We start from the raw sequence: 16,919 nt of genomic DNA on the forward strand, positions 1-16,919 counted from the left end.
TTTTTTTTGCAAATAGATACACAATAGCGGTTATGTTTTTTTCATATATAACTACATATTTGGAACACAAGATTTCCAATCTGTCCTAAAGTGAATACTGATATGTGCAAATAGGAAAATCTAATATTTCCAGCTTGGCTAATTGTATAAGCCTGTGTGTGTGTGTGTTTGTGTGTGTGTGTGTGTGTGAGTGTGTGTGTGTGTGAGAGAGAGAGACTCGCACATCCTATATCGAAATTTGGCGCCCACCAACGTTGAAACTCCGTCCGCTGTTGTCTTCAAATCTTCACTAAAGTCTTCGCCCTGTCTCAGCTCATAATCATCACATGCAGCTGAACTCATCTCCTCGTGATGTTTTTGCTTTCTGTTACCCTCAGTAAATAACTAAATTATTAAAAGGGAACGATGCTGGCTTTTGTTTTTCGGTCTTCCACAGCGTGTGTATTTGAGTGGGGGTCTCTAAATACCTGCTGCTGGCTGAAGTTCATTCTTGTCTGTCTAGACTCTCATTACGACCCTGTTTGTCTGCGTGTTTTTTTTTACCTTGACCTTGGACTTCCGTGCAGCTGCCATTTGGATGGGTCCAGTCGTATTTGCAATTTCCCTGAGACAAAAGAAGTATATGGCCTGTGTCGGCGAAAGGATAGGGCTCTAACTTCCTCTGGCAGCTACATGCAGCGGCCTGGTTCTTTCTCAGGCGACTCAGCGGTCGAAATGTTGGGAAGACGAGGCACCCTCCGCCTGGTCAGCTCGTAGCTGGCGATTTGACTGACTCACAAGCCTTTTTATGGATACTTTGAGGGCCATTTGTGTGGGTAATATTTCAAACTTAAAAACACAACTTTAGGAAGGGTGGAAGAAACTGTGGCTCCTGAAAAACCCAGAACTGATGAAAAAGCATTTTGAGATTTTTCAGGGTTGTTTGGTTAATGATTATATTCTTTAAAACCTTGCTTGTAAAACAAGAATGTTCTTAGTGAAACAGGTCCACGTTTATACAAGAGTGTCTGTAATTAGATGAGCATCCCATTTTATGAATAGTTTAGTGAGGCGGAAGCAAAGCACTGATTTATTTCAATAGTCATCTTGCTGCTGTATTATTAAAAAGCTTTTAGACCTTAACTAAAAAGGTGTAGGATAGAATATTAATATACAAGCATGCCTTGAAAGGGCTCATGAAATAATCTGCTGATTACTGTACTTTTATATTTAAATATTCTTCCCGAAATGTTTGATTTGTTTGAATTAACAGTTTAGAATTCATCTGGTCTTCCGTGCTGGCATGGCATTTTTCGTTAAAGGTCCTATTTAACAAAATAAATAGACAATCTGCTTATTTAATGGCATTTGTAAACACAGTTGAATGTCGCTGGAGATCCACTTGGTTCTTCAGGTGGAGCGGACACCCGCAGACGCAAATAATTGCGTCGTTCTTTGCTTACAAGACATGGACTTCGAGCACAGTCCAGTGGGAATTACTTTCTACTTGCTGAAACATTCATTTTTCAGTCCAACCGTGGGTTTTATTTTCTTTTAAATAAATAAATTGGACCAAGTCTTACACTCAATATTAACTGATACACATAATATGTGCACATATTGCACGACTTCAGAAGACATGCATATAATCGATACTGACAATATGTGTTGCATATGTGCTTATAAGTCTGCCGAGTTGTTTTTCCCCGGGTCTACAGTGTCCAAACTCCCCTTTAAGGTTTTGGGTCCTCGTGATTTAAGCCAACGATATAACTCGGTATTGCGCGAGGAAAAACGTTGACACGCAAGGCAGTGGGCCTTTAAAGGGCTGCTCCGCCACAACTCACCAGCCCAATCTCGTAGGACTTGTTAGCGTATCACGTGCCACATCCCTAATGAAGTGGACGCACGAGGCGCCGGTGTGCGCATGCGCCTGGTGTAAAATGTAGTTGGAAATGAGGTGTCCGTCTTGGAGTAGTCGACTTTTAAAAAGCATCGGCAGCCCCTGATATGACGACTTCGCTGGTCCTGCATCCACGCTGGGCGGACACCTTGATGTACGTTTATGAAAAAAGCCCGAATGAAAACAACCAGAATAAAAGCCAAACAATGGAGGGACTGAGCGGTAATTGCCCTGCGACCCACTGCAGGGACCTGATGTCGCACCCCGCGCTCGGAAGACATTCTGGCACCATAGCGACCCACCAGGGCTCCGTCTACTCGGATATTTCCTCTCCGGACACCGGCCGACAGTGCCCCGCACCGCAGACTTCGTCGAGTGCATCTTTAAGCTACGGTTATCCGTTTGGAAACCCCTATTACGGCTGCAGATTGTCTCATTCGCACAACGTGAACTTGCAGCAGAAGCCTTGCTCGTATCATCCCGCAGAAAAATATGCCGAACCCAGCAGCGCGCTGCCGACTGAGGAACTGTCTTCCAGGGCCAAAGAGTTTGCATTCTACCCGAGCTTCGCGAGCTCTTACCAGGCTGTTCCTGGATATCTCGACGTGTCGGTAATGCCCAGTATCAGTGGCCACCCGGAACCGCGACACGACGCACTGATCCCCATGGAGGGCTACCAGCACTGGGCTCTCTCCAATGGCTGGGATGGGCAGGTGTACTGCTCCAAAGAGCAAACGCAGTCCACTCATCTTTGGAAATCCCCTTTTCCTGGTAAGGACAGATTTTTTTTTTTAATCATTGTGTTAACTATAAGAGATGGTCTTGACATTTGTACAGCACTCTTGCAGAATTATTCCACAATAATAAGACCTAAAATATATCATCACATTCTTAACGCTGTTACACACATTTTATTATTTGTTGTAGCGTGTTGTTGTAGTTCATTTAACAATTTATTCATGTATTGCTGCTGGATCATCTTACAGAATAACAGAAGCTTGAAGTCTCCTGAATAATCATCCAAATGTCATGTGCAATGTCAGCTGACATAAACATTCTGTGGACTGTGCAAAAATAGCATTATTACTAGAAACACCAGATATTTACTGAGAAATCTGAAAACCAACATCTGAATAGTAAATAAAATAGGCGCTCCAACGTGAAGGTATTTTTTGTGCTTTTATAGGCCATTAAACCTAAAGTTTGGGCTACAATTATTTTTCCTTTGAAGTCATATGACAACTGTAATTCAATTTGAAGAACATAGGATGTAATGGATAACCACAGCATACCTTTGCCCCGTGTGACAATATAGTGACTATGCTAGCCTGCTGTGCTTGGATAGTGCTAATAAATCTCTGCGCCGTGCGTCGTGTCCACCGTCTTCTCAATATCTCACGACTCATTTACCAAACATTTATTCTGCAATCAGCACTGAAGTACAAAGGTTCACAACTATTGATCACGTTTTCCTTTGTTTTGCTGTATATGTACAGCAGCGATGGTCTTTAATGGCGCTCTCCAGGGCCGAACAACATGTTTACTGTCTTTGATTGCTTAGCACGCGAGAATACTATATCTTTGTGGAACCCGTAGCTAGTTTCAATTCATCTGGGGCTCTTTTCAGATTTCTGCACTTGTTCCACACCCTGTGTCCAGGCGTTTACTTTAAAACACACGTGAACACGCAACGCAAGCGCGGCCACGTCGTACGAAGGGCGCGCACACATCCTGCGAGTTGTTCCGTGTCACTCACCCCATCCGACACACACACACACACACACACACACACACACACACACACACACACACACACACACACACACACACTAACGCTTTATAAATATACGTCGAATTGATAATTAACAACATTTAGCCTCAATTCACAAGATATTAATTGGTAAACAATAATAAGCTACTGATGCGCCTTTGGTTAGATGAAAACGGTAAACAGCGCGATCCAACAAAACAGTATGCAGCTTTAAGCAATTGTTAAATTACACGGAGGTTAAAAAATCTGCCTCTCCTCCTTCCACTATTTCTGAAGTCGCTTTCTTACGTGCCCTGTCATGTTTCCTTTTGGCGGAGTAGTTCTCAGGTGTAGCGTTGAGAAAGACCAAAAAAAACAAAAAAAATCTGACAAAGGTTTCTTAGCGGAACAGTTATGGTTTCCATTGCCAAAGGCCTTTGTGGCTTTTGATCCACGTTTTGAACACTTCATTTGGGAAATCTGCCCAACTTGTACGTACCCGCATACATGTTAATTTTATGGCGATTATAATTATTTTCTGGTTTGAGTCACTGACAGTTGAGAGATTGTGGGTTTGATATTATTACCGCTCTTGCCATGAAATTGACTGGCACAATGGGTCTAGTTAATATTAGAACCTTAGTAGATTCACGTCTAAAACACTACTGAGACTAGGGGGAGATTAAGGAACAATGCTGAATTGTGTCAGGATATTAAAGGCACCTAGGATGGGTGACACGGCAAGACTCGCGAATCTGAAACAGAAACACAGACGCATATGTGATTCCTGGTTGGGAAAAATGTACAGTCACTTGTAGAAGTGGATCAACGTCGTTTTAGTACGCAGATCCTCATGATTTGCTCTTCTCTTTGCAGACGTGGTGCCACTACAGCCCGAGGTCAGCAGCTACCGTCGAGGGCGCAAAAAACGCGTCCCTTACACCAAACTCCAGCTAAAAGAGCTGGAAAAGGAGTACGCCGCCAGCAAGTTCATCACCAAAGATAAGAGGAGACGCATCTCCGCCGCCACCAACCTCTCTGAGCGCCAGGTCACCATCTGGTTCCAGAACCGACGAGTGAAAGAAAAAAAGTTCATCAGCAAATCCAAGAGCAGCCACATGCACACCACTTGATATCATCCGTGACCTCCTTTTGAAACTGCAGCTCTTATCTTCCATCACGCCACGTATTTACCTCTTGTACTGAAAGAAGAACTGAAGAGCAGCGTTTGGCTGCGTTCATGCTTTAATTTAAATTCCATCAACTCCATCGACGCCATCACGCCTGTCGTTCCCAGTTCAGAGATGATGCTCTAAAACTGTGAAAAATATTGAAAAATAACGTCACATTTGTTTTATATAAATGTACATATATAAATATATATATAATATTTAAAACTGTCCGTATTTCATTGACAAGCATTGCGTGTTTTCTTCCAAGACAAATTTCAACTGGACCGATGCCATTTCACCTTGTTGGGATGAGACCAGTACAACTCCAGACTTGTCATTTTTGACAGAAACCCAACAACAACCACGAACAGAAATCGCCATATGGACATGTGGAATTATTGTGTCATGAACTCAAGAGTTTAACATTTTAATCTCTCAGCAAGGACAATGGAGTAAAAACAAACAAACAAACAAAGAAATAAATGGGGGGATGTTTTCACTTAAATCCTAAACAAAGGCCTCAAATTTGTCAATGTACAGTGCGATGCTCTTGCTATTTAATTCATATTATCTATGACGGAACTGTAAACTGGAATATCCCCAACTTGTGTGTTTTCCTTTGTCCGTGAAGGATTCTGTCATGCAACTGGAATGACTGTACACCATTAAAGTCTTTGAGTATTACACATAAATGCACAAACCCCTTTTTAGTTTATTTTTTATATTTGTTAGTGTAGAGGCGCAGTTTATCACACTCCTTGTAACCCGAAGCCTTGTCATTTCAACTTTTCGTGCAGTATGTGAACTGTATTGTGGTGTTTGAATTACGTACTGGTAACGTGTTTCATAAATAAATGATATGAAAATGACAATCAGCTTTTACTTGAAGAGTTTCCTTTTCGTTTCCAGTGTCATTAAGAGGCTCTGGCCGCCGCAGTCGTCTTCGTTCTTCGTGTTGGAGTCTGAGGAGCAGCGGAAGCGCGAGTGCAGACTGCAGAGTGCTTGATTAAGATTGGTGGACATGCTGGAGTCTAGTTAATGGGAACGGCAGCTGATCAATTGATTACACGCAATTCTTGAGTGCATGGAACATTTCCGGACAAATGATTCATTATATTTCAGCTCGTTTGAATTTGTGGTTCAAAAGAAACAAAGAAACAAAACATTGTTTGCTCAGATTTTTTCCTGTACTTGGTTTTGAGCCATTTCTCAGCGCTCGGATCCCCGCAGCAGCAGCAGCAGCAGCAGCAGCAGCAGCAGCAGCAGCAGCAGCAGCAGCAGCAGCAGCAGCAGCAGCAGCAGCAGCAGCAGCAGCAGCAGCAGCAGCAGCATCTTTCCTTAAAATTATCTACCGATTGCTAGGAAGGAGTAGACAATGTACAAATCAGATACCCTATTGATGACGGACTACCTGCCCCGTGTCCGAAGTTGTCCGAAGAATAAAGTCAGATTTATTTTGAATTGTGATTTAACCTGGCAATTTCTGCTTTACACAACATTTGAACCATTTCATAATGCAATTTGCCAACACTCACATACACTTTGGGTCTGATTAATCGTTTTGCAAACCGGATGTTGCTGTAATAGTGCGCGTAGGGGTTGTGCAGATGATGGTGCGTCCATCTCCAAACCTCTAATCTGATTTTGTTTAACTCCACCGTGACACAAACACACGCAATGTCACACCGTGGACCAAACTATTTTCTAATATGTGCGGTTTTCCATCGACATATCATTCTTGATTATTTATATTTTAATGGATTTATAATAAGATCTGAATCCGACAATTTGTTACTTGAAGTTATATGAGAAAGGAAAAGGTTTAGATAAAAAAGATATTAAACAGGATTCAGGACATACACCGACCTAAAATAATGAGGTTTTTGATAGCCGGTATTTTAAAAAACAAAAAACATTATTATTTGTATTTGAGTTCAATACTAGCAATCAGAGCCTCTGGATTTATTGTTTTTTTGCAATAAGTATATAAGTCTAAAATGTTGTTTGCGGAGCTTTGCACGCAGGCGCCTTTGCGGGGTTTTTGCCACTTTCCACAACTCTACAGGAGTTTTCAGCTTGTTCACTAGAATCCAAGCTGCCGGACATTTCAAGGTTGTTTTTTGTCTGGATTTTCAATCCTAATGGAAAGTTCTGGCTGTGCTGGTTTACCCTTGACCATGACTATGCTGTCGCTTTGACCTTGACATCACAGCAGATTGTGAATAATAAATAGGGGGCTGGACACCAACGCCGATGGTTTGTTTGTAGGCAAACAAGGTGTTATTTCCCTGTCTAGACAGTCGGACTTAATGGCACGCCATAAATACATAAAAGGGGGAATTGCGGTGATATCCTCTGACCCGAATTTCGGACCATCTCGCAGAGCTATTGTAGGAACATTTGGGCTCTCTGGACCCAGAAGTCCCGTAAAAAGTTGTTGTTCTGGCTCAAGTCTGTGGAATCGTCCGCACTTCCATTCACTCGTCATGAGGTGTGCGTGTGTGAAGGGTCAGGTATGACTTTTGACGTCTCACACTAACACCATCAGTATCCCCAGCATGAATCCACAATGTCCACACACCGAGAGGAAGTGAAAATACGACGTCGGCCACACTCGAACCATTAAAGGTACGACCGCTTTCTTGCTTCTGTGGAGTAGGCCAGCATAGACTTTTTTTTAATTTAAGTTTTTAACTTTTAAAACAACCAGGTACATTGAATAAAAACACACAAAAAAATATTTAGCATAATTGTGTTCTCTGAAATAATTTGCTCATCAATTTGCTCCCCGTGAAAACAAGGTTGCTTTAAAGGTGTTTTAATTCGTAGAAAAAAAGAGAAAAGATCTCAAATATAATTGAAATACATATTTTATGAAAGTTATTTAAAAGAGTAGGATACTATAGTTGGTTATCCTTTTTTGTTATCATCTACAGTAATGGGTGATTTTTGCGCTAGGTAAATTAAAACAAATTTACTTTCAAATCGGCCCAGCATGTCATATACAATGCTGAAATATTCAGATTTGCACAAAAATAAGAACATTTCCTACAGTCAAGAATCATATTGAGTTTGTCAAGTTTTACACGTTAGTGAAGAATTAAATTTACACAATAATATTTGATGAATTGTCTCAAACGGCACACGGTTCAATGATACCCCCCCAAATTCACTCAACACAAACGTACATAAGAGTATAATACTTGTGTGTGTTATATATATATATATATATATATATGTATATGTATATATTTTTACGTAAGAATAATTTCAAAGCTTCCAAGACGATTCTGTATGTGTACGCGTTCGTTTGTTTGTGTAGCTATGTGTCTGCATTTCTGTGCGTGTCTGCGTTTGTGTGCGTGCGCGTGCGTGTGTGGAAGAGAAAGCTGCAGGCCTTGGAGCCATAAGACAGGAGGCTGATAGCCTCTGCTGGTGACCAGAGGAAAATGTCAGGAAGTGCTGCCAGTGGTTTAGCTCAAGGAAGGTTTTTGATCATTTGATCGCCACCTGACAAATTTTACTTAAATCCGAGGATATTTTATGTTATTTTATTTGTTTATTTTAATTTTATGGTCACTTTTGAATGCATTTAAGAATTCTTGTTTCTCTTTTGCCTTTTGAAGCTTTCTCCACGTTCTCTCCAGTCATACAGAAAACCTTGGCAGAACAGTTTATTTCATTACAATATCTTCTACCAGTTGTACACATCCAGTTTTATCATACTGTGTAAGTATTATTTTCAAATGTACTCGTCTACTTTTGAGGGTTTTTTTGGCCGATTATCAGGAAATATAACAGGACAACAAAGATGAATTAATAATTGATAACTAATTTCAGCGTTTTGTTGCTAATCAGGATTTTATTTATTTGTGTCAGTTGTTGTTGGTTTAGAAAGAACACTTCTATCACTAATATTTGCAATATTTAATTGGATAAGAACATAGTTAATGTAGCTTGCATTTCGTTTTACTGATCACACACACACACACACACACACATACACACACACACACACACACACATCCACACACACGGGGAAGGTTTATTCACGAGTGTTATAAAAGTTTTGAAACTAAGGTTTTGAAACAAAAAACATTTTAAATAGGGCATTAATATCATCGTCTATTTGTACAAATAATCTTGTCATTTTACCATCAAACTGCTAATTGTAATTCTGGCGGGATTATTTAATTTGCATCTTGATAGCATTGTTCACAGAAAAGAAACTCATTCTTATTCTCCTCACAATCAGAACCAAAATAAACAGTATTTATCCTAAAGTTTAACCAGTAAATATAAAATATTTGTAGGAAAACCTCTTTTATTCAAACCTTTCAACCTCATTGTTTTCTTTAGGTTTCCTTTCGTGGTTTGTTTTCCTCAAAGGAAGCTTTTAAAGGAATGCGCAGGGCTGTAACAGAGGCATCCTGCAGACAGACAGAAAAGGCGAGCAAAGCTCTTTGTTCGGCCGATTGGACTGTCTGGACAGGACGGCTGGAATCCAGGAGGGTCATTCCAACATGTCGCAGACGTTGTACTAGGCAGTGACCTTGACGGTGCTTCTCACTCTCCACCGAGTTCTGCTTTAAAGACAGATTTGGGACAAAGAAGAATGTCCTTGTTGGACGCGTGAATCATAGGACAGTTGTTCTGAATGCTGATCGGAGGCGCAGCGCACGGCCTTTTTCCCCGAGGTAAAAGCCTGCCTAGATCGACCATCCGGGCCATTTTAATGTCAACATTTCAGTGCGCTATTCTACTTGTGGTGGCAGGAAGAGGAAGTGATACCGCGGTTCTCCTCTTCTGAGCCACAGGATGAGCCCTGACGCCCCGGTGCCGCACTGACACCGAGTGGATGTCAGATTGTGCAGCAACAGGAGAAGCACCGGGGCAGGAGGGAACCGCAACGGATCTTCAAGAGCTTCTCCAGTTCAAACATTTGATATTTGTTCAGTCTATTTCAGGCTGGAGGGAGGCTTTGCGTCTTTGGGTTAAGTAGGATGGTCGCTCTAAGTGACAGATACGCCTCTCAAATATCGACTGGGTTGCAAATCGTTACCAATGTTTACATAAATGTTAATGCTCTCACATAACACACGACTGGCACATTTGTGGCACAGAACCAGCGCCACACTGGCAGCCCGTGCCTAATTTATTAGCTCAAATATTCACTTTAGGATATCTCATCAGTTTGCTACTTAAATTATATTGTGTATTTGCGAGAGAAATCTATTAAATATATTATTGTAAATCTGCATGCTTTTGTTTTAAGTTACAGTACTTGATGTCACTGGCAGCTATGGCGCTTCCTCATCATTTAAGTGCCTTTCCCCCAGATTATTTCTCCTGCTAGAATTGCATTTGGCACAATCCATCTTTTTTTTTGCTCCTACGCTTATAAATCACTTGCGTCGTGTCTTGATTTTCTTACTTTTGCATTTGTGGCGTATTTGGAATCACAATCACTGCGACTTACCCGCACAGCTCGTGATTAAAGATTTTCAGAAGGAAAATACATATTAGCGAGAAGAAAAGTCTTCTTAGAGTTGTTTTACTCTTTTATAACGACATGTTAATTCATTATATGCAAGTTTTATGAAATGAAAAAGCCAAAAGACGACGGCTGACCGTTCAAGGTTACAGAAAGGAGATCAAATGTGTCTGCGCCATGGTTTGGGTGCAGACATCATGTGCAAATCATGACCAGTATTTCCATATAAAAAGTACACTGGGGATCGGTCTATGTGAAGATGTTTTCTTCGTAAGAAAACAAGGGTTTTCCTTGTTTAAAATCAGCGTGACGTTCCATAGTCGCGTCTTCAGTGATGGAGCTCATGCAGCTAATTAGCGGCAGCGTCTCTGTGCTGCACTCCCATCAGCGTGTCCTCTGATATCTTATAAAAGCTCAAATAAAAGAATTGTAAGAAGTGTAACAGTCCCACCAGAGTTTGGCAGCAAATATTTATAGGAGATATCTGTTAAAGTTGTTCATGTAAGGTGAACTGGGGATCATATGTGAAATAGGCTCTCCTAAAGTCACCTTGTAGAATATCGTGGGCTTTTACAGAGCCGGTGGCTTCAACCTGCTGACCCTGATACTGTAAATATGAGAGAAGTGCGGCAATGAGCATCAGTCTTTTCTTAAAACAAGCTTGTAAACTTGGGGCATCACGGCTTTATATGACACAGAATTCAGCTGTCATTCGCCAGAAAACAGAATGCCATGTGCACTTTCTCCATCAAGAAACACAGACTTTATAAAATTTAAAAAAAGAAACTTTCACCAGTCAATAAAGTTATTAAAGAGACCGCGGACAGTTCCGCGGGTGTAAAACAAGAAACAACCTGCTCCTTTAGCAGGAAAGAAAACAAGATTCTACATTTTAATAAAAAGGTTTATAGTATTTTTAAAAAGCATATAAACCTCTGTAATACAGAAGTTAATGTTTTGTTTTGTCTATGATGAGCTGGGTGGGTGGTACGTCTTGCAGCAGGGGTTAGCCTGGCCACGTGGTTTGAGGGTGACCAATCAGACGCCCCCCCAGGTTTAACTATGTTAAATGTCAGATTGCAATAAACTAGAAGCTGTTGGTCGGGCCCGCGGAAATGGGCGAGCATAATCTTCTTAATCCAGGGTTTGTGGGACCTTTGGTAAATATCCACACTGGAGACACCTTTTACTTTCCGAATTTTAGACCTTCGGGGGGACAGCTGCCGGGGCTGCCGTCTCTCTCCTATCCGAGAAGGGACAATGTTTGTTCCCTCCCATGGAACCCTTCGGAGCCGTGCAATGGATACTCTCAGTCCTACTTCAGCAGCCCCGTGTCTATTAACCCCTCATTCAATCGGTCGTGTGAGATTACCAGAGCAGATGATGGAAAATGTTATTACAACAACGGCAGTGGGAGCAGGGAGAACTGTTCAGGGGGCGGCAGCCTCAAAAGAGAGGACAGGGCGAGAGACACATCAGCGTTGACATCCGACCACGGGATGCACGCCGGCATTGGCAGCACTGTCGCCTTCTCCAAATACGATTACGGCACCGAGCAGCTAACGCAAGATCCGCCGTCTTGTCAGTCGATGGAGTCCGACTCCAGTTCGTCCCTGCTAAACGAGGCGAGCAAGCCTTCATCCAGCGACACACAGACCCTGGTGTCACCGGGAAGCCACACAGGCACCATAACTGCAAGCGGAGGTGAGTTGGCTTTTTAATTTTTAAAAAAAATAACCTTAAATTAAAACGGTATTTTATGAAGGGTTGCACAACTCGTTCCTCGTTGCTGCGCATCTGACTGTAGGTTAGTTGTGTGGTGCATAAACGCCACTAGGGGTTGCACTAAAATACCTAGCGTGCCATGTGGTTGTGTAAACTTACAGGTAACCCAACCAGTCCATAACGCCAGGCATCTTCTCCCTTGCCAAATTCCGCACCGATGCGTACAAAAGAAAACCTGCAGTCCTGATTTAGAAAGAATTTTAAAATAACAACAAAAACCTGCTGCATTAAAATAGCTTTTCCTTTGGTAATGGCTCATAAATAGATTTATCATTAGTCGTTATGCTGTCGAAGAGTCTCTTAATATTCTCTAAAGAAAAGCAGGCGAGTGGGGTTATTTGCGCGCAGGCTTTAATTATCACGTTAATGCAACTTTAACTGCAACAATAAAATACGGGACACAAAGCGCTGTGTGGTGACGCACTCCGCGGGGGGTGAGAACGTAGAAGAAAAGCTTCAGTGGACGTATCCTTGTGCTCCTGAAATTGGTTTAGAGGTCATATATGACAGTCCAGGGGTCCAAACAAATCCAATATGGCTGTATGTTTGTGTCTGCGTACGTACGCCTACACGTGCAGCAAAAATGCCAGCTTTCTATAGAACGGCCAACAAAATTGTTCACTCACTGCTGCTCTTACTGTAATTTCCGATAATCCGGAAATAAAATGCATTTGTTACCCTAACTAGATGTACAGCATGATAACAGCACATGCAGGCTGAACAACGTGGGAGGGGAGCGTGATTCTCCCGCTGTGATGTCTGATCCCTCAATGCTGTCCTTCTCCTCTCTCTTCCAGCTGCTCCCTGGTACCCAATGCACACCCGGACCAGAAAAAAACGCAAGCCGTATTCTAAACTGCAACTGGCTGAGCTGGAAGGTGAATTCATGATGAATGAGTTTATCACCAGACAGCGGCGGAGGGAGCTGTCCGACCGCCTGAACCTCAGCGACCAACAAGTCAAGATCTGGTTCCAGAACCGCAGGATGAAGAAGAAGAGATTAATGCTGAGAGAGCAAGCGTTGGCCTACTTTTAGAGATGTGAAAGAAGGTGAAACGATAAGCAGTATATATATAAAAAAGAATTAAAAAAATCAGACCTTCTGTGCTCTCTCAGGGCCTCTTTCAATGCATGCACTCATTTAGTCTTTTATTGTTAAACTTACAGAAAATGATTACATTTTCTGGTATTTTGTTTTTCACAGATGTGGGCTGCACAAGCGCCCCCCACCCTCCAAAAAACAAAAAAACTAGCCACCAAATGGCTTTTGAAGCAGAATTCTACATGTCAAGTCCGTCGTCATATCTGATATAATCGCACAAGCTGTGAGGACGTGTTGTCTGTGAAGGGCGCGTCTCAATTATCGCCTTCAACGTTACACACGACACAAAACCTCAAGGCATTGGGTCTGTTTAGGGGCGGAAACATATAAAAACAAGTCTGTTTTGTTCTTTTTTTAGTGACTGAATGCAGAAGGCGTGGCGCCAATTGATAATATTCATGTCTGACCAAGACTGAGTGGCGCACTGAAGCCGTATCCGCACAATCATGCTTCTGAGATCATGAACTGATAGAGAAGAAACTCAGTAGCTCCCGGTTGCCAAATACTTCCTCTGCTTTCTCAGAGAAACGTTTGTCTGCCTTGGTTAGTTTTCACGTTCATGGTCACGGGCAGGAGGTCTGGAGGAGGGAGGACTCAAACCGCAGCGTGGTCCATATCGATTCCTTTATGGCTCCACATTGAAAAATTAATTGCCATGACGTTTCTCAATGCGCTAACCAGTTTCTAAAGGTATTTATCCCACTTTTACTGCCTTTCAACTTGCCTCAACAAAATCCTGCTTGAGTTGCATTTCTTCAGCTGGGTGAATGTGAAAACGGGTGTGAGCTGCTGCTGACAGATCAGATTGCGTTAGTTTAAGGGAAATAATTGTGTCACGGAGTGGAAATATCGGCATCACATTTCGTACATCGAACATTTTAGGTGAATTTGGTTTGACGAGGCAGCCGTGGTGCTGGGTGACTGTCAGGAGTGAGGCTTTCAGGGCACTGAAGTAACTTTGTAAAAACTTTGAAAGTCGTGTGGAGTGCGGTGCGTTGTCACGCAGTTTGAGAAACCTCCACCAGTAAAACGCATTTTCAGCATGTTATTGATGTGAAATAGCTACATATCATGTTTTGCTGGACACTTTCCTGCGACGTATTTCCCCGTACCCTCAACAAAATTGGAATCAAAGAGCGCCCAACACGTTTCAACCACCACGAATGTATTCTTTAATTTTTCATTTTATAGCTGGAAGGACGGGGGCCTTTTGCAGGCCTAGAATGTACTTGCGCCAACAGCGCGCGGAGTGTTGTCCTTTTTCTTACCTCGTACTCGTGTATAACCTCGTCAAATGAACTTATGTATGCTACTATGTGCATCCTATTTGAGGATCTGTTCTCACTATGTAATAGTGTTTTATGTTGACCGTCTTGTACGTCATCATCATTCCATATAGGAAATATAAAATATAGGCTTATTATAAAATGAAAAAATGTTTTTGTCATTTTAAAAAAAAAAATACCATACATGCCATTTAAACAAACCATGTTTTGTGTAATAGTTGTCCTTTAATGTCATTCGATTTCGTCTGTCATTGCATTACTTTTCGTTTTGCGCTTGTAAGGATTGCTACGTTGTCTTGTAAAAGTAATATGAATGTATATGCGTAAAGTCTTCAATAAAAGTGAATATCCAAAAGCTTCTCAGTCTGTCTTAAGGGTTTTTTTCTCTGACGTCTTTGCTTGGAACATTTCTTTCTCTGACTCGGATTCTTTTACTTGACCTGGCTGTTAAAACGTTTTAAACCGTGTGCCCACGGCAGTAATGAAACAAAGATCTGAACACTAATGGGACATTTGGAAACACTTGAGAAGGGATTTTGTTTCAACATTAATGTGCATGCTGTGAACCATGATCAATAGGAGACCCCCCAAGATGGAGCCAGATATATAACTTTAAATAAATCTCTGACACAATATTCTAGAACTCATATTAAGGTGAATGCCTTCTTTATACCACTGTGCAACAAATAAGGGCAGCACAAATAGTTTTCATAACGGAAAGACATTGCTACAGTTTCTTTTTCTTAAGATTTGTAGGTTCTATTGAAGTTCAGCCTAATCATTGTCACCAGCTTGCTGCAAGTCTATAACATAGAAGCTAAACAGCTCTGTAAAACAGTAATAGGGTTACACTACAGTGCTCCCTATTGTAAAGCGCCTCAGTCAGTCATTTTCACCTCCAACACCTCTTATTTTCCTCCTTGGAATGGGCACTAACCAGGCGTGCTGATGAATACTTTCACAGATCTTTCTGAAATTTAAAATGCGCTGCTTTTTACGCAGAATTGTGCGCAATAATCCCATTTGGATAATCCACAATACTCTCCCTGCTGGAGAGGAAGTGTAAAGCACGCAGATGTAGCGTTGCCTATTATCGCCACCCGGAATTAATGCGTCTTTGTCCGGTCCAGTAGAAGGTGTGCTGCTGTGTCTGAGTCCAGGTCACATGTTGATTCTTCAGTCAACTGTGAACGGCTGCTCCGACCCATTTGATGACCTTCTGTTAGCTCGTTGGTGATCATTGACAGTATAGAAGACTATAACACACATCTAAGATGATTTGAGCTCGCTGGTAATACAGGCCTCTTGGTACTGGTTACAACGCATTAGTTAATTAAGATTAGGTTAATAACACCTAGTCACCTCCAGATAGCGCATTCAATTTTGCTAATCTGAAGAAGCAATATGTCGAATTCAAATGCTTACCCTCTTCATTTGATCTGAAACTATTCCCCAAAATGTTTAAACTTAAATTAATATCGGCTACATAACGATTTTTTTTTATTTTTTTTTATTTTTTTAAATAGCCATTACGCGCTGATTTTGTTCACAGAAGTTTTAATTAAAATAGTAAGAATGGAATTTGCCATATTAATGTAAGTAATGCCTGTTATTATTTTGTTATTATTGTTTCGAAATGCACATCGTGGTGGCGAGTATTCAGATATTGCATGAGGAAATTGAGAAGTTTTTATTTTGGAAAATCCTCGCCATGTACACCTGTACATCAGATGTTTAGGATTTCAAAATAAACATTCCAGTTGGTTGTTTAAATTTGACCACAGATTTTAGATTTACTGGCCTCTGAATATGACTTATTTGCATTGTGCAATAAGACAGATGCGTCACGCTTGAATACACACCCAGGTGTGTCGTTGTGAAGCGAAGCCAGGCTCACGCACACGCATGTAGAAGATGTTTTTATGCAGAGTGTAACAATGTTATAACAAACCAAGTGAAAAAAATGGACCGATTTCCAATTGTAAGCGTTCGATTTGATCACCCAGAGGTCGTTTATTCATAACAGCTCGGATCATTTTCATATTACACGCGCAGTTGGCCAGCTGGGACATTAACGTTGGCTCTGGTGTTTGTGCTTCCTTTTTTATTGAAAATGCACAGTTGCAATTTTAAACATTTAGTGTAATTTATGTCCAAAATATAGGATAATAATTGCAAAGACAATACAGACATCGTTACAATTAACCAGCACATTATATTGGTTTATTAATTTTACACACTGATCTTTTTATTTTGGTGCGTCGCTGTGGTTGTGAAACGTGCACAACAGCGTAGCAACATGAAATAGAGAGAAACAAGTCCTCACTAATGCGAGTCTAAGGCTGAAACAACGTTCTGAAACTGCTCATTTGGTTAATTTCTCATGGAACAACTCTCCTCTGGCAAAAGGAATTAGTGGCTCCACACGGAAACAGATCTCGGGCAGAG

At 41.4% G+C, this 16,919-nt stretch overlaps 2 protein-coding genes and 1 long non-coding RNA gene across 4 annotated transcripts; all 3 read left to right on the forward strand.

The window, feature by feature from the left end:
• Window positions 1-1,761: 1,761 nt before the first annotated feature.
• hoxc13a (homeobox C13a) lies at window positions 1,762-5,676 on the forward strand. Its single transcript, XM_003963070.3, has 2 exons — window positions 1,762-2,653; window positions 4,509-5,676. The coding sequence occupies exons 1-2, from the start codon at window positions 1,990-1,992 to the stop codon at window positions 4,763-4,765; spliced, it is 921 nt and encodes a 306-aa protein (XP_003963119.1). The 5' UTR covers window positions 1,762-1,989; the 3' UTR covers window positions 4,766-5,676.
• Window positions 5,677-7,167: 1,491 nt separating this feature from the next.
• Window positions 7,168-10,440, forward strand: LOC115249159 (uncharacterized). The gene is made up of 3 exons (XR_003887861.1): window positions 7,168-7,432; window positions 8,431-8,533; window positions 9,164-10,440. It is a non-coding gene; the product is annotated as an uncharacterized lncRNA (long non-coding RNA).
• Window positions 10,441-11,367: 927 nt separating this feature from the next.
• On the forward strand, window positions 11,368-14,830 carry hoxc12a (homeobox C12a). 2 transcript variants are annotated; one of them, XM_029833757.1, is made up of 3 exons: window positions 11,368-12,002; window positions 12,881-13,133; window positions 13,288-14,830. In XM_029833757.1, exons 1-2 carry the CDS (start codon window positions 11,414-11,416, stop codon window positions 13,117-13,119), a joined length of 828 nt encoding a protein of 275 aa, XP_029689617.1. In that variant the 5' UTR covers window positions 11,368-11,413; the 3' UTR covers window positions 13,120-13,133; window positions 13,288-14,830. The 2 variants fall into 2 exon arrangements, with proteins under 2 accessions (XP_029689617.1, XP_003963118.1); XM_003963069.3 differs by having other exon boundaries at window positions 12,881-14,830.
• The last annotated feature ends 2,089 nt before the right edge of the window (window positions 14,831-16,919 follow it).

Source organism: Takifugu rubripes, chromosome 3 (assembly GCF_901000725.2).
Source record: "Takifugu rubripes chromosome 3, fTakRub1.2, whole genome shotgun sequence".
In the NCBI taxonomy this organism is placed as follows: Eukaryota; Metazoa; Chordata; class Actinopteri; order Tetraodontiformes; family Tetraodontidae; genus Takifugu; species Takifugu rubripes.

Excerpts from the sequence above, each read along its gene's own strand:
- hoxc13a (XM_003963070.3), top strand. The coding sequence starts at position 1,990 with ATGACGACTTCGCTGGTCCTGCATCCACGCTGGGCGGACACCTTGATG. Across the intron at positions 2,654-4,508 it reads TTGGAAATCCCCTTTTCCTG|ACGTGGTGCCACTACAGCCC; the intron begins GTAAGGACAGAT and ends TTCTCTTTGCAG.
- hoxc12a (XM_003963069.3), top strand. The coding sequence starts at position 11,414 with ATGGGCGAGCATAATCTTCTTAATCCAGGGTTTGTGGGACCTTTGGTA. Across the intron at positions 12,003-12,880 it reads CACCATAACTGCAAGCGGAG|CTGCTCCCTGGTACCCAATG; the intron begins GTGAGTTGGCTT and ends TCTCTCTTCCAG.